This window comes from Pipistrellus kuhlii, unplaced genomic scaffold (genome assembly GCF_014108245.1).
Source record: "Pipistrellus kuhlii isolate mPipKuh1 unplaced genomic scaffold, mPipKuh1.p scaffold_m20_p_13, whole genome shotgun sequence".
Lineage (NCBI taxonomy): Eukaryota > Metazoa > Chordata > Mammalia > Chiroptera > Vespertilionidae > Pipistrellus > Pipistrellus kuhlii.
In genome coordinates, this window is record NW_023425438.1 from 47,540,202 (window position 1) to 47,565,804 (window position 25,603).

The window sequence follows — 25,603 nt, forward strand, 5'->3', positions numbered from 1 at the left end:
ATATCACTTCTATGTGAGATCAAAAGGCAAAAATGGGGAAACTTTCAGTTAGAGGGGAGTAAATTTGGGGGATGTAATGCAATGCATTGTGATTGTAGTTAACAGTATTGTATTACAGTATATACTTGAAAGTTGCTAATAGAGTACATCTTAAATGTTCTTGGCACAGAAAAAGAAATGGTAATTTTGTGATGTGATGGAGGAGTTAGCCAATGCTACAGTGCTAATCATATTGCAATATATAAATGTATCAACACATTGTGCAACTTCAACTTACATGATGCTATATTTTAATTATATCTCAATAAAGCTTTAAAAACAAACAAACAAAAAAACAATTAAGAAAAGGAAACACTAGTACCTGAACTTTCACAACTTTTTGGGTGCCTTTCTATTTTTAAGCTTACTTTTGTTAATTAAGTCATGCATGCTATAAAGGACTGTAAGTGAGAATATCCAAGCTCCAAAGGGCCTATTATCCCATCATACACATAAACTAAAAGGACTTGACAATAACAAGTGTGCGATTTAGCACCAACATAAAAGGCAATATAATTTTTACATCAGTTATTTTCCCATAGCTGTCTTTTCCACAAACACAATTCTAAGCAAAAACATATGGTAGAAAGAGCCCTGAGCAAGACAGCATGTTATCCAGAGACTACAGAGGCTCCCACCAGCTTTGATTTGCTATGATCTTCTAAAAAATATTTGAATACCTTTAGGCGGAGCATACACTTTGTTGCTCCCACCCCTCCTTACTCAAACTTTCCCTGGGCCCCGAAGACATTCAAACTTGAAAGCTGTATCCTAGTCACATCTTTAACTATCTTGCTTGTCCTGAGTTCTTGTAAAAGGACAATCAGTGGGTTCGTGCTGCCTGTCACTACTTGAGCCAATTAAGCAGAGACAGGGTTGAATCCTATATGGGCAGTTATTCCAATACTGTGGGCAAAGTGGGAGCAGCAGGGGCCTTTGTCATCCACAAAAATCTGCTCTGCCCTCCACCACAAGCCAGCTGCTTATATTGGGTAGAAGGACCAAGATTACCAGGTACATGGGGAAATAGACAAAAAGGGTATGTCAAAAGGGCAGTTTACAGATAATGAGGCTGGAGATTTGTAATGGCCTGAGGGTATGCAAAGGCTGAGGATCTTCAAGGGGCCAGCTCTGTTTTCTGGCTCTGGTTTCTGCAACAAGGTTGTTAATCTTTCCATGATAATAGGCAGCTCCCTCTGGAGGAGGAGAAGCTGTGTTTCCAGATGAGCTCCCAGCTAGAGCATGCCCTGGAGCAGTGGTTCTCAACTTTCCTAATGCCAAGACCCTTTTTATTCAGTTCCTGTGTTGTGGTGACCCCCAACCATAACATTATTTTCGCTGCTACTTCATAACTGTAATTTTGCCTAAGACCATCAGAAAACACCGGTATTTATATTACGATTCATTAACAGTAGCAAAATTAGTTATGAAGTAGCAACGAAAATAATTTTATGATTGGGAATCACCACAACATGAGGAACTGTATTAAATGGTCGTAGCATTAGGAAGGTTGAGAACCACTGCCCTGGAGTGACAAGCAAAATGTCCCAGTAAGCTTAAGATGTAGGCCATTAGTAGACTATGCAGGGCCTTGGAAGCCAGTGTTAAGGAGTCTGGTTTATCCTCTAGTCTAGTAGTCTTCAAAATGTGGTGTGCCCAGGGATGGAGTGTTGTGGGGTCGAACCCTGGAGTCAAAAATAAGACCACTGGTGGCTGCTAATTGATTAAAAAAAGCAGGCTAGGATTTATTGAACTGGCCAGGACGGCCGCGAGAGCACCACACAGGTGGAGTCCACTCACCACCGCACCGTTCCAGGTGTAGGCAGTCCTTTTAAAGGTCTAAACCACAAAAATTCCCCTTTGTTCTAAATTCTAAATGCCGGGAAGCCACATCCTGCTGGACATTGGAATGTGCACCTATCTTGCGGTAGCAGATAGTACAAAAGCAGAGTTAGTAATCTCTAAAGGTTATCTAGTTTCTACTCCTGATCTACTGAGTCAGTGGGAATCAATCTCCTGTGGTCCCGGTCCACAGGCACAGGAAAATTACCTTAGCCTCCAGGTGTCAATCTGGAAGCTGAGGTAACTACCCTATTGTTTAAGCAAGTGAGTGAGTACAAAAAATTTTAGCAGGGTTGAAATTCAAACAGCAGTTTTTACCCAAGTATGGTTGCTACCACACTTCATGGAGGATAAATTTTCATTGCCTTTTAAAATGCCTATACTTGCGTGTATATTTCATAGTGGACAATATTTGTATGTATATGATGACTAACTGAAATCAGGACCTTGAGAGGATGGAGGGTGCAGAGAGAGAATGAAAAGCTGTTACACTTACTAAGTACTTAAACACATCCAGGATGAGCTGTTTAGCAGACAGCTCTATATGAACTGGAGATTTTGCCCTGGCCAGTGTTTCTCAGTGGTTAGAGACTGCACACAAAAGGACCATGGGTTCGATTCCCAAAGGCATGTACTTGGGTTGCAGGTTCGCTCCCCATCCCTGGTTGGGCACATGCAGGAGGCAACCAGTCCATGTGTCTTTCATATCAGTGTTTCCCTCTCTCTCCCCTTCCCTCCCTTCCATGCTCTCTGAAAAGCAATTGGAAAAAATATCTTCAGCTAAGGATTAACAAAAAAACAAAACAAAAAAAGATTTAAAAAAATAATAAAAATGAAGATCTGGGGAAAGGCCTTTGCCTGGACACATAGACTTGGGACATCCATTTGAATACATGAGAGAAAAGATGGCGGAATTCTGGGAAACAGTAACATTTACAATAACACAATTATTTTTTCCAAAACTAAAATTAGAGCACAAGAAGCAGTGTGTCCCTTTTTTTCTTTTAAATATGTTTTTATTGACTTGAGAGAAAAACAGATGTGAGAATCATCGACTGGCTGCCTCCTGCATGACCCTCTCTGGGGACTGAGCCCACAACCCGGCACACGCCCTGACGAGAGTGGAACAGGCAACCTTTCAGTGCACAGGGCGATGCTGAACCAACTGAGCCACACTCGCCAGTGCTGTGTTTGCCCTTTTTGAAATTTAAAGAAGTTCCCAAAGATTAATACAAAGTAACTGTTAATCTTTACTATTTCCATTAGTGTATGAAAATGAGGCTCAGTGCACCATGAAGAAACATTTCAGCAGCAATCCAGGATGTTAATTTTTTCTTGCTGTTTTGAGGGGCACTCAGTAAAAGTTCACCATGCAACTTGGGCCTTTTGAAGAAATGGCTTGATTACAGGGCTGGGCTAGGGAAACTGCAAAATGAGCCAGAAAATCTTGCATCAAAAAACAAGGAAATACCAATAGGATTTAAGAGTTGGCTTAGAGGGACTCTCACCAAATCTGGGATGATTTGAGCACAAGAATAATAAATTTTGACACATTGAATATAAAAAGAATCTGTGAGTCTACAGTAACATTCAAATGTGAAAGAAAAGTGGAAAATAGAAAGCTCTTCTTCACACACACAAAAATGCCAAACTCCTGATTAATAACTGGTCCAGTTTAATAATCATCAATGGATAGTAAAACACTGAATTAAAGGTTATTATTTTTAAATATGTTTTTAGTGACTTTAGAGAGGAAGGGAGAGAGTGAGTGAGAAACATCAATGATGAGAGAGAATCATTGATTGGCTGCTTCCTGCACGCCCTGCATTGGGGATCAAACCTGCAACCTTGGCATATGCCTCTGAGTGAAACCGAACCTGGGACCCTTTAGTCCGCAGGCCAACGCTCTATCCACTGAGTCAAACCGGCTAGCTAAAGATTATTGACCAACAGGATAGTCACATGGCCTCACAGATTCTTAAGATAAAGTGAGACAAACTGACATCATGTGCCTCCTGATGTCAAGCAAATGGGAAGTACATGTAATCTAGGCAAATCTTTAATTTACATCTAATCACGAAGAAACACTAAAACAAATCCAGAACGAAGAACATTCTGTAAGCCAACTAATCTGTACTCTTCAAAAATGTATTAGCTAAGACATAAAAAAAAAAAAAATTAAAAACAACTTTTAAAAGAGGAAGAGAAACTGCTCTGGAGGAAAGAATGAAATGGAAGGATACTAAACTCAAGGCGTAAACCTTGCCCAGTTCACAACAAAACAAAAATACATATAAATAATACTTTGGGAGCAATTGGGGAATATAGATTATGTATTAGATATTAGATGTTATATTTGTTAGGTATGATAATGGTATGCTGGTTATATTAAAAAAATGCCTTTGCTCTTGGGAGATAGGTAGTGATATATTTAGCTATAAAGCACCATGAAAACTGAAATTTATTTTCAAAGGGATCAGGAAAAAGAACCAAAGAAAGAAAAAAGATAAATACATACAGAGAGGACAGAAAGCAAATGTAATAGAATGTAAATGCTTGGTGAATTAGAGAAATGAATGCTTATTTTACTGTATTTCCCAATGTCTCTGAAGTTTTGAAATTTTTCAAAAAGCAGGAAAAAGATATAAAGTAATCTATGTGAGGCTAATTACTATAGTTGATTTTATTTAGATTTGGTAAATACTAATAAGTGATTGAAAACATTAAAAAAAAAAAAAAGCTCACTATAAAGTTCTTTCCCATTAAAGCTAATCAACCTAAAAGATCGACTAACATCACCTCTGGCCAGTGTTATCACATAATTTCTGCCTTTATTTTCCCCACGAGTCAAGAATCATATTTGCCTTATCTGTGAAACTAACAAATCAATAAAATGCCTATAAAATTCAGACACCTTATAAAAAACAATTTAACATTGGAAAAGCTATAATCTTTTGGTTTTAAAATAATTTATTTCATAGATCTGTTTTAATTTCATGTCTCAGAGCATACATTATTTAACCAAGAGATGCTGGACAGATATTGTAAAAAGGGAGGAAACATTTAGGTTAAGAAACTGCCTCAATTTCATTAGGTTTTGATCCTACTTTATAAAGTCTTGCTAGGATAAATTTCTATCATACTTCTTTTGTGCTTACAAAAAACATTAACTTCTCAATTGCCAATGTTGTAAATAAAAATCTTTACAATTAAGTATGCATTCAATTGACACACAGGCAACCAAATAATTGTCATCAACATTAGTATAATGTGTTCTGTCACTGCACTAACATTAAACTAAACTTCAAACCACAAAAACATTGTGACTAACATTAAAAGGCAAGCTGAAGATACTCAAAGCTTATAAAGGACAAATTGCACATGGTTAAGATGGGACATCATTTGACAGGGGCTGATGTTGTGCATATGGCTGCTTTTTTTTATAAGAAGGCCACCGGCAAACGGGGCAACAGTGTCGGCCCCCAGCCAACCACATCGCAATGCAATTCTGATGGAATACATGACCACAAGGCAACCCCATTAGCAAACATCCATTTTCAAAATTCTCTAGACAAACAACACATTCAGTACAGTGCAGCATATCAGCAGGCCAAGTTAACCAATCAGGTTCCATATCTTCATTAGTGTTATATGATCCATATGACCTCCCTTTCCTTTCATGTAGGCTGGTCTGACAATAATTATTGGCACACGAACAAGCCTCAGCACCACAGTGACTTACTCTTCCTAGAGAATTGTGAATTATGCTTTGTTTATCTTCAAATACTTCCTTCTCACTGTTCAAAGTGTCTGTGCTCTCGACATCTGAGTCATTTTCAGTATCGCGAGAACTCTCCGACAGTTCCTCTTCAGACAGGATTCCCAGACACTTAAATTGCCACATTGGCAAGTTTTTTATATAATCAGTTGGTATCAAAGGGTGAAGCCAAAGGTCAGGGAAAGCTAATCGCTCCAAGTATAAGTCAGGGTCTTCATCCCAATCAGATTCCACAGGGAAGTTCTGAAAAGAAGCAATCGGGTGGAAGAGGTAGCTGGTGTACCAGTCCCATAGACTTGATAACCACTCTAAGTTATTGGCATTAATGTCATCATTGTTGTTGCGTCGTCTCTTCTTCTCAAAGTAATCAATTAGTAAACCATGTCCAAGGTATGTGCTGAGAAACAGGGCTGGGTGTGAAGAATAAAACATCCAGTCCGCCCTTACCCACGAAGCCAGTGTGGTTGTATTAGAATATCTCAACAATTTTAAGCTATATTCATAAAAGCTATCTAAGTAAGGGAGCTGTAGAAAGCCCAACACTGGTAGCCAGGAAATAATTAATAGAGAATTATATGTTCCTAAAGTGCTTATGAGAACCACAAATCTCTTTATGGTAGCTCCTTGTGTGATAAATAAGTCCATCCAAGCCATAAGGTTAACTAGAACCAAGCTCAAAACAAACAAATCGTTTACTTCAGGTTGTAATGAGCGCAAAAATGAATCCATGGCCTGAAGGGAAATAAATTCACCTGTGTGATTTCCATATCGGTAAATTCCTTCAGGAGTTCTAAGTATGTATGATGGCATGTTATATATACCAATATCTGTCATATAACTCCTGTTGTTCCAATTTTCCACATTAACAAAAATAAACTCAACTCTTCCAGTAAACTTTATACTTAGTGCAGAGAAGAAAGCTGGGGGTTTGTCAAGGTTTGCAAATAGGTATATTTTTACCCAATATTGATCACTTTTATTCCATTCTTCTTTTAAATGTTCAGCATTATAAATGGTTTTGATCCGAGAAGCTGCATGAGTAGTTATCCACTTAAAAATGTGTTCTACTTCAATCTTGCGTCCACTGTATTCTTTAAGCATGACTTTCCCTTTAGAAGTACTTGTTTGTGGGACAGACATAATGAGTGTGGATCGCACCCAGCCTCTTCTCTTGCAGTATCTGTAAGAGAGTAAACTGTAAGTCAACAGCGGGGCTGCTCGATAAGCTTCCTCAGTATTGTGCAAACAATCTGTCTGCTCCTGACAAAGTTCTTTAGAACTTGAAAGATACCCTCTCCCCGAAACCAAATAAACTCTACAAAATCAAAAGTAGTATCAGTATCTCACAGTTTGCTCAATAGTTTGAAAAGTAAGTTCTCTTTTTGTAGTTTTTTTGTCTTACCTCTCTTTTTAAGAAAGTGTTGCTTGAAAAGTAAGGAATCAGTAAATACTTCAGCATCTATTATGAACCTACTAACTGCATTAGTGTCAATAAGATCCAAAAGATAAGAGAAAAATAATTCCTGCTCACCAGGAATTTAAAATCATATTAAGGGAACAAAACAAATATAAAACTGTACATATTCTATTATTAAATATGTTAAGAAAAAGTTCAGAAAAGGGAATATTATTGGAAGTTTGAACTGGTGAAGATTTTGTGAAAGGTTTGGAAACTAAAGTAGGTCTTGAAGATTCAGATGTGCAAAGAAGAGAGAAGGAAATGGATTATCCTACAGCATGAGTCGTTGACTTGAATGCAAGCTCTCTGAGGCTAGGAGCCATGCTGTACCCAAACACCCACCACAATGCCTGAGGCACACAGGCAGTAAAAAGTAATGTGCACAAGCTCCTCTAGGAAAGAGCAAGTCCCATATTGTTTTGTAGTCTCCCATGTCGTCAAAGAAGATCAGGAAGAGGAGTGTTTAACACAGACAGTAAGTTTTCTGTTTAAGAAGAGATTCAGTGCAACTATGATCCCATTTTATAACAGAGTAAGTACAAAAAAATTACCTAAAATTAAATTGTTTAGATTTATTCATAGGGTCATGACTCCAATCCTTTGGAAATGGACTGAGTCTTACTATAATAATTGTGACATCCCTCTCCTCTAAAAAAACTAGATTACAAATGAAAGGGAATACTAAAAAATAAAAATGGCTATTGTATTACAGTGGTGAGATAATAAACAAAAGTTTTAAAAAACCTACCCTGTGGAATTTTATGTTATATAAATTTACTTCAATAAAGTTGTGGGGCGGTTTACCATGTGGATACTTTCTTTTTTTTTTTTTAGTACAAACAACTGTCAGTTGATACATTTTGTTTGTTACAGATTGGTATGGATGGTAATGGATGGTGATGAAGTAAAGACAACATGTGTCATAAGGACAAGATTAGTGATGACTCTGGGAAATGATCTGGGTGACTCCGGATCATAGACCATAACTCAGCTTCTTGTTGAGTTGATTCACTTCCTTAACAAGATAAGATTCGATTAAAATGAATATTGCTTTAACTGAAATGTTTTAGAATTATATATCCTAAAAAATAAAATGTTCTATCCCTTAACAAGGTATTTTCCTAATGCAAAATAATTCATTGATATTAATTCTATTTTTACCCCCCAAATCAACAAATTAAATGAATATATGGATAAGTGCCTTATTTACATCTTAAATATCTTTAAATAGCTTTATTTTTTAAATTGCATATGGTAGTTATGATGTCACATTTCTTCTCTTGGTCATTCTTTTTATCTTTGAAACTACTTCAGAGAATATTTGGCTTCTGATTTGTGTTATAAATGGAATAGCAGCCTTTCTGTTATTTTTGGGTACAGCATGGCTCCTAGCCTCAGAAAACCTTAGTCCTTTTTTCATGCGAGAAAACAAATTTACTATGTGCTTTCTTTTCAGTTCAGAGCTAAATGATAGTTTTAAGGTTCATCATTACAGATGAAATTTAAGAGTCATCAGGAAAAAGTAATTCTTCATGTTATCATTACCTTTCAAATTAAATCATGTTTTTAGATTTGAAAAAAACTCTAATACTTATTTATCTAAACACTGTTCTAAAGAAATAAAATACACAAATCAAGTATATCATTAATTTAAACTATACTGCTAAATAGAAGTAAAGCCTAATGTACATTATTATTTTTAATGAATATACTTATAAAACACCAGGCTACTAATATATATTTAAACACCACTCTAAAAAAAAATCTAATATACAAATAAAGTATAGCATATTAATTTAACCTTTACTGTTAGAAATAAAAGCGAATGTAAATATTATTTTAAAACAATGTTATATTACCATTTATCTGTATAAGAACTTTTATTGCAATTTAAAAAAAGCTTTTGAAAGGTCTGAATAAATTCAGTAACAACATCATGAAAATATTCTCTAGTTTTTATTTTTTTATTTTATTTTATTTTTAAATATATTTTATTGATTTTTTACAGAGAGGAAGAGAGAGGGATAGAGAGTTAGAAACATTGATAAGAAACATCGATCAGCTGCCTCTTGCACAACCCCCACTGGGGATGTGCCCGCAACCAAGGTACATGCCCTTGACCGGAATTGAACCCGGGATCCTTCAGTCCGCAAACCGACGCTCTATCCACTGAGCCAAACCGGTTTTGGCTATCCTCTAGTTTTTAAAGTAAAATTTTTGGGATCTCTTAGAGAATTTGAAGACTAAAAATGATAGAAAACATGGCTTATGAGTTTTGGTACTTGAGTTTCTGGTGTGGCATGCTAAATTAAAAAAACTTTGTATTGTGTTTATGTAATGCTATTTTTTCAGATGAAGTCATTGGTCATCTTGGCCTTCCTCCAATCTCTCCTTCACTACTTATTCCATGGGCCTCCATCCCTGATATTCTTACTGTACACCGCCCTGTTTACCACTTAGCTTCATGCAATTCCATTGTCCTCCCATTTGTTCAATGCCCCTAATCTCTCTAACGCCCCCTTACCCCCTACAAGTATATACTAATTTTACTTTCTATTTTCTCAAAAAGAGAGAGTACAGACCTGAAAGGAACAGCTATCTGAGCTAATCCCTTGTTGGGAGAATGAGGGGAACTATGGCCCGGCAAAGCTGGATTCTTAAGTACAAAAATTAAAACTTCGGCCATAGAAGGAGTCAAACACTGCCCAGAAGTGGGGATCCTGAACAGTCTCATGGGGGTGAAAATGGGCAAGAAATTACTGTTGTACAATGGGACTGGCACACTAGAGGCGGCTGTCCTGAGGCCACCCAGAGAAAAAACTACACACTACAGCCGGCTGTGAGTTTGATATGCTTGCAACACAGCCCTAGCCAGTTGGCTCAGTGGATAGAGTATAGGCCTGTGGACTGAAGGGTCCCGGGTTCAATTCTGGTCAACGGCATGTACCTCAGTTGCAGGCTCCTCCCCAGCTGGGCCCTGTGGGCACAAGCGGGAGGCAACCAACCAATGTGTTTTTCTCATATCAATATTTCTCTGTCTTTCCCTCTCTCTAAAAATCAATGAAAAAAAATATCTGCAAGTGAAGATTAAAGAAAAAATAAAAAGAACAAATATTAGAGAGGAAAAAAAAGGAAGAACACAGACGGTGGAGTAGAGAGTTTTGTTGTTTTAAAAATCTGAGATCAAAATGATGACTCAATTATTCAAAATATGATTAAAACACTTGCTGAATAACTGGATTCCCTGGCCAGTTCTTCTATATCTCCATAATCCTTAAAAGGAGAAACAACTAACCCTGAATAAGCACAACTTCCAGAGCAAGCACAGTTCTTACTCAAGGTGGGACACTTTCCAAAGAAAAGGAAAAGTGAACATGACAATATTGAAACTGATACAAGTAGCTGTGCATCAAAATCTTCATCTTTGTGCCCTGGCTGGTGTGGCTCAGTTGGTTGGGCGTCGTCCTGTGCCCTGAAAAGTTGCCGGTTCAATTCCTGGTCAAGGCTTGTACTGAAGGCAACTAATCGATGTTTCTTTCTCTCAAATAAAAAAAATTTTTTTGAAAATAAAAATTTATTTAATTAAATAAATAGGTGAATTTAGATGAATTTAAGTTATAACCTGATGGCACTACAATTGAAAATAAAATGCATTATAAAGAATAATGGAAAAATAAAACATCAATTTGACAGACTAATATTAGAGATGATGACAAAGAGAAAAACAAAAATGCCTGCAAAGATTCTTGTCTGAGAAAATGGGAAAAATAAACAATAAAAGATAGAAAAGTTTTATTAAAGAAAAAGAGGATGAATCTGAATTTGGATACTAGGTTTAGCGAACAGAATGTATGAGGGATAATGGTAGAGCAGGTGAAAATGAGTGTCAAAATGAAAACCAGAGATCAGAATTATGGAAGAAGATTTAGGCCAGTACAAAGATGTCACCAAAAACTATAAATGTGAAGTCTCTCTGGAAAAGAAAAGTGAACCAAAAAGGACTGAAGACATACAATGAAGAATGTCCCTCACTAGAAAGAACACAGAAGCAAAAAAAGGAGAGAAAGTAAATAACTGCCAGTTTATCAAAAACTATTAATCATACATCTGCGTAACTAACAGTGCACTAAATGAGAGAACTAGCTTTCATTTTAAAGAGCTTCTAATAGCACTGTCTTTGTTTTTAAAAATTCTGGTCAGAACTCAGGTTCTAAGAATTGTCTAGTCAACTTACCTGGGGTCACTAGAACAGTTGAAAGTGCCTGTCCGTATTCCAAATCTTGACACCTTTTTCACCATTTTCTCCCAGTGGATTTTACCCACTAAGGGACTTCTGTCATTTGCTATGACCTATTTTCCCCAAAAGAAAAATAGAATCAATAATAACTTAAAATAGAGTAAAACCAACCATTAATAATATAACTTCACTTAAAAAATTATGTTCACAGTTCTTTGCTGTACCATCATATCATAACTGCATTCTTATAAAAGGAGCCACTGTTCAACTGGAAAAGCTTCAAATATTGAATACGGTACATTCAATTCCTGTGTTCTTTGGTAGTTACACAGAAGGGGCGTCAAAGCCATATTAAAAGGCTAGCCACATCCCTTTCTCACCATGTGACCTGTTCTCTAGAATTAAGTTATATAGGTTTAAGAAAAATGGTTTCTGGAGTAATTTCTCTGCTTAGAAATTTTGAAAAAAATATATTTTATTGATTTTTTTACAGAGAGGAAGAGAGGGATAGAGCGTCAGAAACATCAATGAGAGAGAAATGTGGTTCAGCTGCCTTTTGCACACCCCCTACTGGGGATGTGCCCGCAACCAAGGTACATGCCCTTGACTGGAATGGAACCTGAGACTTTTCAGTCCGCAGCCGACACTCTACACTGAGCCAAACCGGTTTCGGCTCTGCTCGTAAAATTTTAAATAATACAAATAAAGCTTACTTCAAAATGATCACACGCTCAATGAGTTCAAATTTTACTTTTTTAAAAATATAATTATGGAGCCGAAACCAGTTTGGCTCAATGGATAGAGCGTCGGTCTGCGGACTGAAAGGTCCCAGGTTGGATTCCGGTCAAGGGCATGTACCTTGGTTGCGGGCACATCCCCAGTAGGGGGTGTGCAAGAGGCAGCTGATCGATGACTCTGTCATCGATGTTTCTAACTCTCTATCTCTCTCCCTTCCTCTCTGTACAAAATCAATAAAATCTATTAAAAAAATAATAATTCTAAAAAAAAAAAAAATTATGGAGCCAAGAGTCAAACACATGTTTTATATTAAACTAGGCTTTGACTGAAATCAGTACTACTACTTCTATGTCCTTTCATAAAAATCACGTTAGGTTCTAACACATAAAAAGAATTATCATAATGAATTCTACATTTTTGAATTTCTACTTCAAATATGCAAGTTGCTTTCAAACACAATTAGCATTGGGAGGAAGAAATATTTTTTAAAAATATATATTTTATTGATTTTTTACAGAGAGGGAGGGAGAGAGATAGAGAGCTAGAAACGTCGATGAGAGAGAAACATCGACCAGCTGCCTCTTACACACTCCCTACAGGGGATGTGCCCGCAACCAATGTACATGCCCCTGACCGGAATCCAACCTGGGACCTTTCAGTCTGCAGACGCTCTACCACTGAGCCAAACCGATTTCGGCAGGAAATATTTTTTTATTTTTTATATTTTTGTAATAATATGAACAATAAAAATTTATTTAAAAAAAAAGGAAATATTTTTTTAAAAGAAAAATAAAAACACTAAATTAACCTAAGTAAATGAACCTTCAAATTATGTAATGACTCCTTTCTCTGTCTTTCTAATAGTTAAAACCCTTTTCCTTTATTCCCTAATAATCCTGCCTTGAATGAAGGCAAAAAATTAAAAAGTATATATGTACTTTTTAATTTTTGCCTTCATTCAAGGCAGGATTGTTCAGTTGGTTGGAGCATTATCCTGCACACACACACACACACACACACACACACACACACACAAAAAGGTTATGAGTTTGATTCCTGATCAGGGCTCATATCTAAGTTGTGGGTTTTATCTCTAGTTGGGGAGCATAGAGGAGGAAACTAATCAATGTTTCTCCCTTTCTCTCTCCCTAAAAATAAAACAATAAGAAACAAAAACACAAACACAAACAAAAATAACTAAATAGAAACTGAAAGGAAAGCCAAAAACATCTTCATGAAAACATCTGTTTGATTTAAGCCCAGGGTGTACATATTCCAAGTGTTGTTTTTTTCTTTTCTTTTAAAAAAAATACATATATATATATTGTATATTATTGATTTTTTACAAAGAGGAAGGGAGAGGGATAGAGAGAGAGAAACATCGACCAGCTGCCTCTTGCACACCTCCTTCATGCCCTTGACCGGAATCGAACCTGGGACCCTTCTGTCTACAGGCCAATGCTCTATCCACTGAGCCACGCCGGTTTTGGCTGTTATTGTTTTTTCATGAATGCTGTATTACAAGAACTATTTAACTGAAAATTACAACACAATACTCGGAGGGCCTCTAATCTTTCTGGAAGGAAGGGCTATTTTCATGTTCACAAAACCTCCAGGAAGTGAAATCCCAGGGGAGTGTGTGAAATGAGTGCCAATAGTCAACTCCCAGGAAGAGGCAGGAGACAGTACAGCTACCTCATCTATGGCCCCTCTACTTGGAAGTCTAACAAATTTCAAGGAGAGTACATGTAGTGACAAATGACACTTTTAAGTGCCAACAGTCCAATAAACCCTGCCACATACCATTGATATTATCAACCTTGTGCCTACCGAGACATATATACATACGTAACATTTTGTAACATAACTTTTATGCTTAATAAGTACACATACATAGTACTTTTTAGTGACAATAAATGGTCATATTTAGGAAGGCATGAGTTATTATTCAAACGCTGAGATGGTTGAGGTAACTAGAAAAAGGGCAATTTGAAGACATGATCTTAGTAGATGTAGGCTCTTTCTGAGGAGATTCAGATCGGATACAAGTGCCTAGCTTTCAAATTTTTCAGTCCAAAGGTGCTGTATAAATTTTACTTGAAGAATAAGAGAGATCAAGCAAGACAAGTATTTCTTTTCTTTTTCCCCTACCATTCAGGAGTCAATGTAGTAGTTCTTTTTCCCGCCAAGTAATCGAAGAAATCATAAACTTATTTTTTTCAGATTACTCAGCGTTAAGAAATCACCATAATCCTGGTTCTGCCTTCTTTTTAAAAGAACTCCCTTGCAGAAAACCAGTTTGGCTCAGTGGATAGAGCGTCAGCCTGCGGACTGAAAGGTCCCGGGTTTGATTCCGGTCAAGGGCATGTACATTGGTTGCAGGCACATCCCCAGTGGGGGATGTGCAGGAGGCAGTTGGTCGATGTTTCTAGCTCTCTATTACTCTCCCTTCCTCTGTAAAAAATCAATAAAATATATTAAAAAGAAAAAAAGAAAAAAAGAACTCCCTTTCACTCCCATTTTCTAATCAACCCTGCAAATAAACATTTTCAGGTCTGTCTTTAAAATGACATTGCATTAAGAGATTAATCAAGAGGTTGCTTGAATCAATTTAAGGTTTGGACTTAGTCTAGGGGCATCTTCCAGTGAAGTTCCTGATCACTGCACAGGTATCTTTCAGACTTATAAGAGCTCCAGGGCTAGGAAAGGAAGTAGGAATGACAGGGGATTGTCCCAGGCACTCAGGTTACAGTACAGACATAGAAGTGTGTGAAGAGAGGTGGGAACACCCTTGTGGCAAGTACATGACAATGTTTAACCCCAGGGCCTTATTTGTATCGATTCTAACACATGCTTTTGAAGAGTTTAATGATCCCTGACTGAGAAAGCCACACAAAAATGCAAAATACCCTGAATGTTGCATGAAAGCATTTTATTTGACTCTATAGTTGTTTATGCAATTAGAAATTATTTTGTTCAATGTCCTAAACAGTTATATTTATTCAATTAGAGGCTTAGCATAAATGAATTTGGTGGAGGCTGAATTAAACTGCCACTAAAAATCTTAATATTTTCACAAAATAACTCATCTGACTGAGTCACATGGCACAACAAAACTACTTTAAGCCTATTACTTCTGTGTCACACCAGTAAGAATTCCCAATGATTGCTTATAACAAAAAGTAGGCATAATAATTCTGAAAGTCTCTTACACTTCTGGTCTTATTAAAGGAGGATCATAATTCTTGGCAGTTCAGAAAGGATGTTGCAATCTCTGTAAGGAATATTCTGGGAGACTAGGAAAAACTAGGTAAAAGTACAGTCTGAATTCTACATCTGGGACAGACTTGGCAACAGGCTAAAGTGAAGCCATCATTTCATCTCCTTCCCAAGTCTAACTAGCATCCCGACACTTTCTCACCATTGTATTTCCTGAAGCTAGCCTAGTGCAGCATGCCTAACTCACTTGGTATTGATTAAATATTTAGCTTTTAATGTTTTAGTAACTCATTCTTCTTTCTCTGATTATACAGGTTCTCTAAAGTTTCCACGTTTATTACTGATATAATGAAAGTGCCTTCCCCCAACAACTTGTCATCTGGAATGTTTTCTGGGCAAACACAAGCATAAATAGTTCCTTCCTATGTAATTGAACATCAATGTCTTTAACCCTAGTCTGGCATAAAGACTAATCCAGTGTATTTAAAAATACTCTTTTTCCAGAAGAAGACTACTGCAATTTTCCTAGGTTCCTTCATTGTGTAATGGACTTCTTTAGGATCCTTTAAGATGCTAGCACCACAATGGACCATTTAACTCAGCTGGAAAAGATAATCAATTATATACTAAGATTTTTACTGCTCCACACATTTTAGTAAACCAAACTAAGCTGTTTTATTGCACAGACTATATGTTACTCACATTTGTGTTCTCAGTGCTTATCACAAGGTTTACATATTTGTTAGATAGTTGGACAAATGGATAAACCAGTAGTTTGCTGGTAAATGTTTAATAACCAGTTCTTCAGAAGAAAAAGAAAGCTTTGATTTGCTGATTTCCTTAGTGTAAATACTCCCAGATGGCCAACTTAGCAACATGACATCTCTAAATACAGAGTTGGGAAGAGATGTTAACTATCGCCCTTCATGACACGGTATGAGTTGGCTCCAGCACACATCACTGGATGGAACTGGGTTGGACATTATGTGATGCCAAGTGCCCGTATTTGCTGATGTCAACCTTATGTAGTCCAGTTAAACTTACAAGGAAAAACTGGGCTTCAGGTTATTGCCTATTCTCCTCCACACGTCCTACAGGTGCTACACTGATATACTGTAAGAAAAAGCCACAGACTTTTGCCTACACATGTATTTTAGAGGTGGGCTTTATTACTAATCAGAACATTTAATATATGCCTTTTAATATTGTTAATCCCCATACAACAACATCTAGGCTAAATTATATAACAACTGCACAGAACATGAGTGTTGTCCTATTATATTTTTTGCATCTCTCAGTAAATCATTTTAACAGGGAGTTTCCACTTTCAAAATTATAGACCAACCTAAATATATATACACAAATTGTATAAAGTCATTAAAAATGAATATGAGTTCCAGGACTGGTTTGGCTCAGTGGATAGAGCGTCAGCCTGTGGACTGAAAGGTCCCGGGTTCGATTCCAGTCAAGGGCATGTACCCTGGTTGCGGGCACATCCCCAGTGGGGGTGTGTGCAAGAGGCAGCTGATTGATGATTCTCTCTCATCAATGTTTCTAACTCTCTATCCCTCTCTCTTCCTCTCTGTGAAAAATCAATAAAAAATATTTTTAAAAAACCCACAGTTGCACAAAAAAAAATAAAAAATAAAATAAAAATGCATATGAGTGATTGACAAAAACAAAACTCAGAGGCATTTAATTATTTCTTTGGTTTTCTCATAAGCTTTCTCTATGAGAAAACACAAAAGTTTTTGAGAAATACAAAATAAAGAATAAAGTGGCTGGCTATATATTTCATCTTTGGAATAATGTCAAGAAAGGAATAAATAGGTTAGGATCTTCCTGGACAAAACTATTGTCTAGGAGCAAAGGTGAACAAATTTTAAAACAGCTATTAACTCTTTTCAGCCAAGCAGGAAATATACCAGCATAATACTTCAGTCAATATTGACCTAAAGCTTACTTCAAGCTTGCTTACTTGCTTTTCACTGCTATATCAAGTCTAGTGATGTTAAATTTCCTTATGATGCGACAAAGCCGGTAGAGAACAAATATCACAGTCCTTCTTCGAACAAAAGTCAAAACAGAAACAGAAATCTTAAGGCTAAATCCATAAAACCCATAAAACATGCAATGTTTTCCATTTCAGAAACCTATCCACTGTTCTATCTGCCTCAGAGTCTCCTAAAAGAAAGTAATTGTCTTCTGTTTGTGATGCTAAGATTATTGGGTGGCAGCAGAACTAAGGAATCCACAAAACTGAAAAATAGCTAATGAAGGATATAAGCTTAGGTTAAAAACAAAGCAGAAACTAACAATGTTAAAAAGAACTGTTAGGAAAAAGAGCTGTTCTTTCTACCTCATATTATAGAAAATGTTAGACAGACAGAAAAGTTTGACATGAAAAGGAGTATCCTAATACTCTATTTTAACATAAGAATAATCCATGAGCATGAATACATCTTCAGTTAAGGAGAAAAATACAAAGATCATTGACATATATTATTCAGAAAATAAACTCATGAATTATAGAGAAGACAGAAATCATCTATCTATCTATCTATCCATAATTTGCAAATTGACTGGATGGCGGAACGACCAGTTGCTATGATATGCACTGACTACAAGGGAGTAGACACTCAACACAGGAGCTGCCCGCAGTCCATAGGCCCCAACTGCCCGATGGGGAACAGGGAACCAGGAGCAGGTGGCAGTGGATGTGGGCGGCTCCAGGCCAAGGTGGGGGCGAGCAAGTGGAGCCCTGATCACTCCGTTAGTTGCCTCACACAGAGTGTGACCAGCAGCAGGGTCAGTCAGTCGGCCTCTTGGTCCCTCCCCACACCAGCAGACTCTGACTGCCCCATGGGGACGGGGAACTGGGGGCGGGTGGTGGCAGACACAGGCCATGGGGGTGGAGTAGGCTACTGGCACGGGGGAAGGTTGGCCCTGATTGCAGGCCAGGCCTAGGGGCCCTACCTGTGCATAAATTTCATGCACCAGGCCTCTAGTAAGGAATATATATTAAATATATTATAGAAAGTCCTTTTCCTTTTGTAGTGTCATTCCATATGGAGTGCTACCAAAAAAAGATAATCAATCTAGAGTGCCAATCAATTGATTCCAGAAAAATAATGAAATGACCAAGTGATGGAACAGCTTAGTCATATACCCATTTATTAAAGTCACATTTTCCCTAAATAAGAAAATATAGACATCTTTTCAGTAAAATAGTATATAAAGTTTAAAGTGCTAATCATCAGTTATATGCCACCTAATTACATTTTTTCCTCAATAAATACAAAAGAAAATTGTAATTCATCTGTATGAGAGAATAATATTAGAAAACTGGGAGTTAAAAAAGAGAAAACTGGGACATGTTTAACTATTTTTTACATAAAATAAAGGCAATTTGAAGAGGATTGAATTGGCCAAGATTTATGCATCCTCAGGATTTAAAAACAAAACAAAATGACAGAACAAACTGAAGCTAAGTCAGCTTCTTCTAAAATACCGACAATTAGTGTGGCTGGCATGGCTCAGTGGTTGAGCTCTGACCTATGAAGCAGGAGATCACAATTTGATTCCTGTCAGGGCAAATGCCTGGGATGTGGGCTCCATCCACAGTGCGGGGTATGCAGGAGGCAGCTGATCAATAATTCTCTCTCCATCATTGATGTTTCTATCTCTTGCTCCCTCTCTCTTCCTTTCTCAAATCAATAATAATATATTTAAAAAATAAGTAAAAAACAAAATACCAATCATTAGAAAAGATAATTCAATTTGTTAAAAACTAATTCTTGAAAGTTATCTTTTACGAAATTAGAGAAATATGATCTGAGTTGAAATCAGTTAAAAAATTACTTTTAAAAAAGGATATCCAATGTAATCACCTGAAGAATTCCCAAGACTTAACCCTTTAGTCCAGTGAACTACAGTATTATTGTATCCTCTTTAGATATATATGTATTTATTTGAGACCATGTGCAACAGAAGTCTACCTATCCACAATCATAATGCAAATCAGTGACAGAAACAGATGTACACTAAGGTCTCTGAATTCAGCTTTTTCTACCATTTTGTAGTAATGTTCCCATATTGAAAGTCATATTGAAACATATATAAAGCAATGCTATTTTGATTTTTATACCCTGAATCAAACTTTGCCAATCCCAATGTGAAATAACAAGAGCACTAGACAAGAAACTAGGAGAGCTGGGATTTAATCCTGGTTCAATAATCATAATTTTAGCTGAACTCATGATGGTAATTTACTTAATATGATACTTAAGGAACATACATTTTAAAAATTTAAATAACCTTAGCCTTGCCCTAATGATATTTATAAAATTACATGTTCGATGCATTGATTTTTCTAACTTACATTAAAATACATAAATACATAAATGATAATGTGTGCCCACTCGTGTACCGTGAGTGGTATATAAACTACACTTTGGGAAATATAAAACATATTTTTAAAGTCCTTCATAGTTATAAAATTCCAATATGCTAATTAAATCTCACAGTTTTCATTAAGAGGTAGGGTTTTAAATTATAATCTCATCAATTTCAGAAGCAAAATAATGAGTCCCTCTGACTCCCAACTCACCATCTCCTACAAGAGTTCTTCTAGGGTCACAACAGTTGGCTATCTCCCTATAGAAAGATACCTTTACTTTTTTTTTTTTTTTTTACCTTAGGTTTCTTCTTTTAGATACTGAAATCATTTGGGTCCCTTAATTAAAAATTGGAGTTCATAAAAATTAAGAGAGATGGTATAAACCACTAAATAAAAGGAATATACCAGTATGTATGAAGATCCAACAACTAAAATGGATTTGCTTCTGCTGTTTCTAAACCAAGTGGTCAACTCTCTTTCCCCAACACTTTAAGAGGACACTGGAGCCTTCTTATGAGTTATGAGAGCTAAGTTATGTTTAAGAAACCTGACATAAGCACACAGAAGTGTTACTATTTTGGTAAAAATAAATTCACTTCTATCCCTGTTTCTGATACCTGAACCAGCCAGATGCCATCTTTTGTGTCTTCTACAAGCTCATAGAAGTGCATTTCACCACTGAAATTGGTACTGGAAACAGATTCAGATGCTTCTTCTTCCTTGAGTGCAGAATAGAGCTCACCTTCCATCAAGTCACCTGAAGGCAGAAAAAACAACACTAATAAGATTTTAGAAATCCATCGTTCTCATCTTCAATAATTATTTTCACTTTACAGTGTTAAAAATCATATTATACTTTCATTCCACTGCTCAGAATCTGAATATACCTATTTAAAATCCACACATACGCTGGGACCGGTTTGGCTCAGCAGATAGAGCATCAGCCTGCGGACTGAAAGGTCCCGGGTTCGATTCCGGTCAAGGGCATGTACCTTGGTTGCGGGCACATCCCCAGTGGGGGGTGTGCAAGAGGCAGCTGGTCGATGATTCTCTCTCATCGACGTTTCTAACTCTGTCCCTCTCAATTCCTCTCTGTGTAAAATCAATAAAATATATTAAAAAAAATAAAATAAAAAAATAAAATCCACACATACAATAAATCCTACCAAATAATAGAGTAATATGCAAATTAACCATCACTATACACCAACCAGTCACACCCACTAGCCAATCAGAGTATGCAAATTAACCCAACAAAGATGGTGGTTAATTTGCATACACGGAGGAAGGGAGGAGTGAAGACTTAAGACAGCATAGAAGGAGGAGGGAGGGAAAGCAAGGCAGCTGCGGCTGCTGGTGGGAAAGCACTGGCAGCACGCGCAGGGTGGGGAGGGCGAGGCGCTCAGTGGCGGCATGAGCAGCTGCGGAGTGGGCAGCGGTGGTGGCAGCATGTGCACAGTGAAACCGGGCTGTGGCTGTGGTGGGGCAGGCGGGAGAGGTGGGGGAGGCGGGAGAGGTAGCTGTGGTGGGAGGGAAGCCAGCCAGAAGTTTTGCAGGAATATTCCTGCAGGTCCCTAGTATATAATAAGAACCTATTATGTATTAGGCAAATATGAAAAAAAAAAAAAGACAAAAATCCTTCTTCTCGGGGGCTTATATTCTCGTGGGGTCATCAGATAAGTTATTGAATGTATACCAGTCTAAAAGCCACCACAATATCATTTAGTTTTGTGTACAACATATCTAGGCTTCAAATAATTATTTATAAAATATGTTTTTAATGATTTTAGAGAGAGGAAGGGGGAGGGAGAGAGAAAGAAACACTAATGTGAGAGAGAAACATCAACTGGTTGCCTCCAGTGTGCTCTCAGACTGGGGATCAAACCCACCACCTTTTGGTGCATGGAATGATGCACCTAAACAATTGAGCCACACCAGCCAGGGCCAAACAATTTTTTTTTTAATCCTAAACGAAGGATATTTTTTCCATTGGTTTTTTTTGAGAGAGTGGAAGGGGGAAGTAAGGGAGAAAGGGGGAGAGGGAGAGAACATCCATGTGGAAGAGACACATCAATTGGTTGCCTCCATCACCAGCCCTGATAGGGCTGGGTATGAACCTACAACCCAGGTACTGACCTTGACCAGGAGTCAAACCCTTGACCTTTGGTGCTCTGGCTGGTGCTCTAACCACTGAGTACTGGCCAGGGCCAAAAAATTTTTGAACAGTATGTTTTACAAGATTTAGAAATGAGTTTACAGAATTTGCCATTACTGAATGCTTAAAATAGCAACAGATCTTATATGACTTGGAAATTAGATATAAAAGATTACCTATAAGAACAAACTCCATATTCACATAAATATTAACAGTATAAATTTAGAGCTTACATCATCAAATAAAAAGTAAAGGAAAAAGCTAATGTCAAATCATTTTAGCTTTTGCCTTAAATTTTAAATCTGAGAAAACAATCACTTCATCACGATAGCAACAAAACGATTCACAACGAATAAAGTTAAACTGCAATCCCAAGACTTCTTTGATATAAAATGTGTGATCTGAGTCATATTTTTGTGGGCTCTGTGTATTCTTCAAGTGATATATACACTCCTGTATACTCAAAGTGTCAAATATTTTTAGGCCCAAAAAAGGCAACACTAAATAAAAATCAAAGGAAAAAAAGTGTTATTAAACTATTTACCATGAAGATGGCTTTGGCAGTTAAAACACTTCTCATTTCTAAACCTAAATGTTTACTTATTAGAAATCTACTTTACTCCATTCCCTCCACCCAGAAATAAGTCACCATAAACCAGTTTGTAAACAAGAGGCAAGAATAATACACAATTTTGTTTCCTCCGAAGAAAAATGTGTCACTTTTACATGGAGGCTTCCCTCCTCTGCACAACAGTAATATGAGTTCAATAACCCTTAACTTGCAAATATGTGAGTGCTAAAACCTCCGGAATTAATATTCTCGTCTAACATTATTTATGGCTATAGGATACTAAGTAAAGAAACAAGTTTTCTTGCAAAAGATAGCTGACAGCTATACTTAAAACAACAAAGAAAGATAACCATCAGTTTCAACTGCTATCTACAACAACCCAGAATGCCTTTCCCAAATGATAGCACATCTCCCCTTTCAGGAAGAATATATCTAAATCTAAACAAGGATATCCTTTGTCCAGGGGTGAAAAAAAAAATTGACCATATTTCTCACCAAATCCTACCCCAAAACCAATAATTACTGAAATTGCATTTTTTAAGATGCTATTCTCTCGTTGCTATGTCAGTTCTATTTATTAGCTCATTTAGGTTGATGCAGCAGTGCCTGTTTCATAGAAGAAAAAAGTTCACATAAAAAATACAAGGATTTTTAAAAAGCCCTGACAGAAATATAAAACGAGATAGGTATTCACACACACACATAAAAAAAAAAATCCACTCCATTGTCACCACACTTAAAAGTATGAAAAGCTAATACGGTACAGTGTACATTTTATGTTTAAACTCATTTTACATTTAATGATGTAAAATCATTACATCATTAGGCCTAACTGCATCCTTGATATTAAGTATTCCAATGACAGCTTCCCCTCAAGGCAACTGGCTATTGTTAATCGTGACAAATATTGCTATGCACGGACGTTTGGTGTTTTTCTTATGGCCTTATGAATTTCAACTGGCAAATAATAATGCTTTCCAGTCTGTAACATTCCCCAAGTTTGAGAAAACAATACTAATGGTAAACAATATTTAAAAAGCTGCACTTAAAACTGTCATTTTAAAATAACCTTTAAAAGATACACCTATCCCCTATAAATAATTCCAGACCCCTTGCTCAATATGGAATTCATATATATATATATATATATATATATATATATATATAATTATTATTATTATTATTATTTGTAGAAAACCTGGACAAAGAAAAACTGGGCAGCTGTCGAAGGAGTCGGCTTAACTCTTCTTCCAGGGAAGGCCTCATTCTGGGGGACCACCAGGTGCGAGCAAGTACAGGTCGCCCCCCAATCCCAACCCCCACCCCAGCCCACCCCAGCCCACCCAGCCCCGGGTGGAGGACCCCTCAGGGGAGAGCCCCATACTCGCCTGACTTTTCCACCAGCTCCCGGACATCCTTCTTCTCGGGGAGCCCGGAGTAGCCCAGACCCCGGCACTCCAGGATGGTCTTCAGCTTCTTGAAGCTCAGAGCCACCGGGTCCACCAGCTGGGTGGCGAAGATGCCAGTTTCATACCACACGATGGCCTCGAAAAACCTGGCCAGGACGAACAGGACCAGGAAGTAGAGGAGCAAGAAGAAGAGCTTCAGCCACATCTTCCCCGGCGTCTGCCCCCGCTCCGGGGCTCCGGGTGCGAGGCCGGGGCGGGCGGGGAGGCCGTGCTCTGGCCCCCGGGCCGGGGCTCTCCGCGCGCGGGTCCGGCTCGCCGCCGCCGTCACTGTGGGCACATCCCCGGCCCCGCGGCGGGCGGCTCTGGGTGAACCTGCAGGGCGAGGGCCAGGCGAGGAGGGGCCTTCCGGTCAGGAGGCGAGAAAAATAAAAGGAGAGAACTTTAAAAGCCCCATCAATCACACACGGGGAGGAGAGGGGCGCGGGGAGAGCCCGCGCTGGCAGGGGGCACTGCCCGAGGTGACGGGCCGGCCTTCCCGCACCACAACCTTAAAGGGAAGGGGGAAGCAAAAATAAAAAATAATAAAATAAAATTCCGACCCACAAAGGAAGCCGGGTGCAAGCTGCAAACGGGCCCGGAGGGGCCGGCCGGGACCCCGCGGCGGGTCAGGAGGAGGCGGCCCTCGGTCCGGCCAGGCCCGGGGCCCAGCGTCCCGCGCGGGAGGAGCGGCCGCCGCAGCGCCGCGCCCGGTGCCCAGGGCCCCGGCCCCACCGGCCGACCAGGCTCCGCGAGAGCGCGGCGGGCACGGCGGCCGCTCCCGGTTCGCTCCGGCCGGCGGGCGGCGCCTTTCAGGCGGGCAAGCACGGCGGCCCGGCCCGGGAGGGGGCGTCGCGGTCTCTGCAGAGGGAAACGGGGCGCGCGGAGGGAAGGTCCTGGAGACAAAAAAGGAAAAAAAAATAGGCCCGAGATGGCTCCCCGGGCGGCTATCGAGGTGCCTCCTCGCCACGCTGGGCCCGTCCCGCTCGGATGGGCGCAGTGGGTCCGGGCCGCCGTCCCTGACGCCCGGGTCACCTCACGAGGCCGCGACCGACGCCTCCGGAGCCGAGGACCCGCGGTGGCCGCAGCCCCATCCGTGACGTAACAGCGACGTCAGCGAGAGGGCGGGGCCTAGGCGGGGCGGGGGCGGGGCCCGGCCTAGCGATGGGCGCGGACCACGTGCGAAGCCACCGCCCTGTCTGCGCTCGGAACAGCTCCCAAAGGCGCCCCTCCAGTGTGTTCTCTGAACTCTTTCCCTCTGCCCTGCAGATGTCTAGTAATCGATTTCATCCGAGGTCTGGACTTTGGACTGTGTCGCTTTGTTTATGTTTTGTAAAAATGGGTCACTTAATTGTCCTCTTAAAATCGGTTAAAAATAGGAGAGCATGTTGATGGTAGGTCCTGGTGAACTGGGAAAATCTTGGCGCAGTGTAAGGTGACCTGGGAACTGAGCGCTTCGATGGCTGGTTTTGAAGGCCCCTCAGCCTGCAGGCGGGCAGGGGAGAGACTGTAACAGGCAGGAGGCCAGTGGACCTGGCTCTACCTGCCCTCTGCAAAACCTCTTCTAACACCCAGAGCACCAACTACCTCCCCCCCTGGAGATGGAAAAACCATTGTTTTCTGGGTTTCAGCCTCTAGCACCTCAAACCAGGTCCACTGGCCTCCTGCCTGCTACAGTCTCTCCCTTGCCCGCCTTCAAGCTGAGGGGCCTTCAAAACCAG

The 25,603-nt window shown here is 39.0% G+C and overlaps 1 protein-coding gene across 4 annotated transcripts in view; it reads right to left on the reverse strand.

Annotated features, from left to right (window-relative positions):
* The window catches only part of LOC118717627 (E3 ubiquitin-protein ligase RNF103), a 72,093-nt gene extending 47,115 nt beyond the window's left edge, over positions 1-24,978 (reverse strand). The window contains exons 1-6 of one of the 4 annotated variants that reach the window (XM_036435944.2): positions 24,446-24,978; positions 23,826-24,248; positions 20,329-20,468; positions 11,353-11,468; positions 7,670-7,766; positions 6,642-6,839 (exon numbers count right to left, since the gene is read on the reverse strand). In XM_036435944.2, coding sequence (XP_036291837.1) covers positions 7,703-7,766; positions 11,353-11,468; positions 20,329-20,468; positions 23,826-24,051 — 546 coding nt within the window. In that variant the 5' untranslated portion in view covers positions 24,052-24,248; positions 24,446-24,978 and the 3' untranslated portion in view covers positions 6,642-6,839; positions 7,670-7,702. Of the gene's footprint in view, positions 1-4,833; positions 6,840-7,669; positions 7,767-11,352; positions 11,469-20,328; positions 20,469-23,825; positions 24,249-24,445 lie in introns of those variants that run through there. The other 3 variants (XM_036435942.2, XM_045580969.1, XM_036435947.2) reach the window with 3 other exon arrangements.
* Between the last annotated feature and the right edge of the window lie 625 nt (positions 24,979-25,603).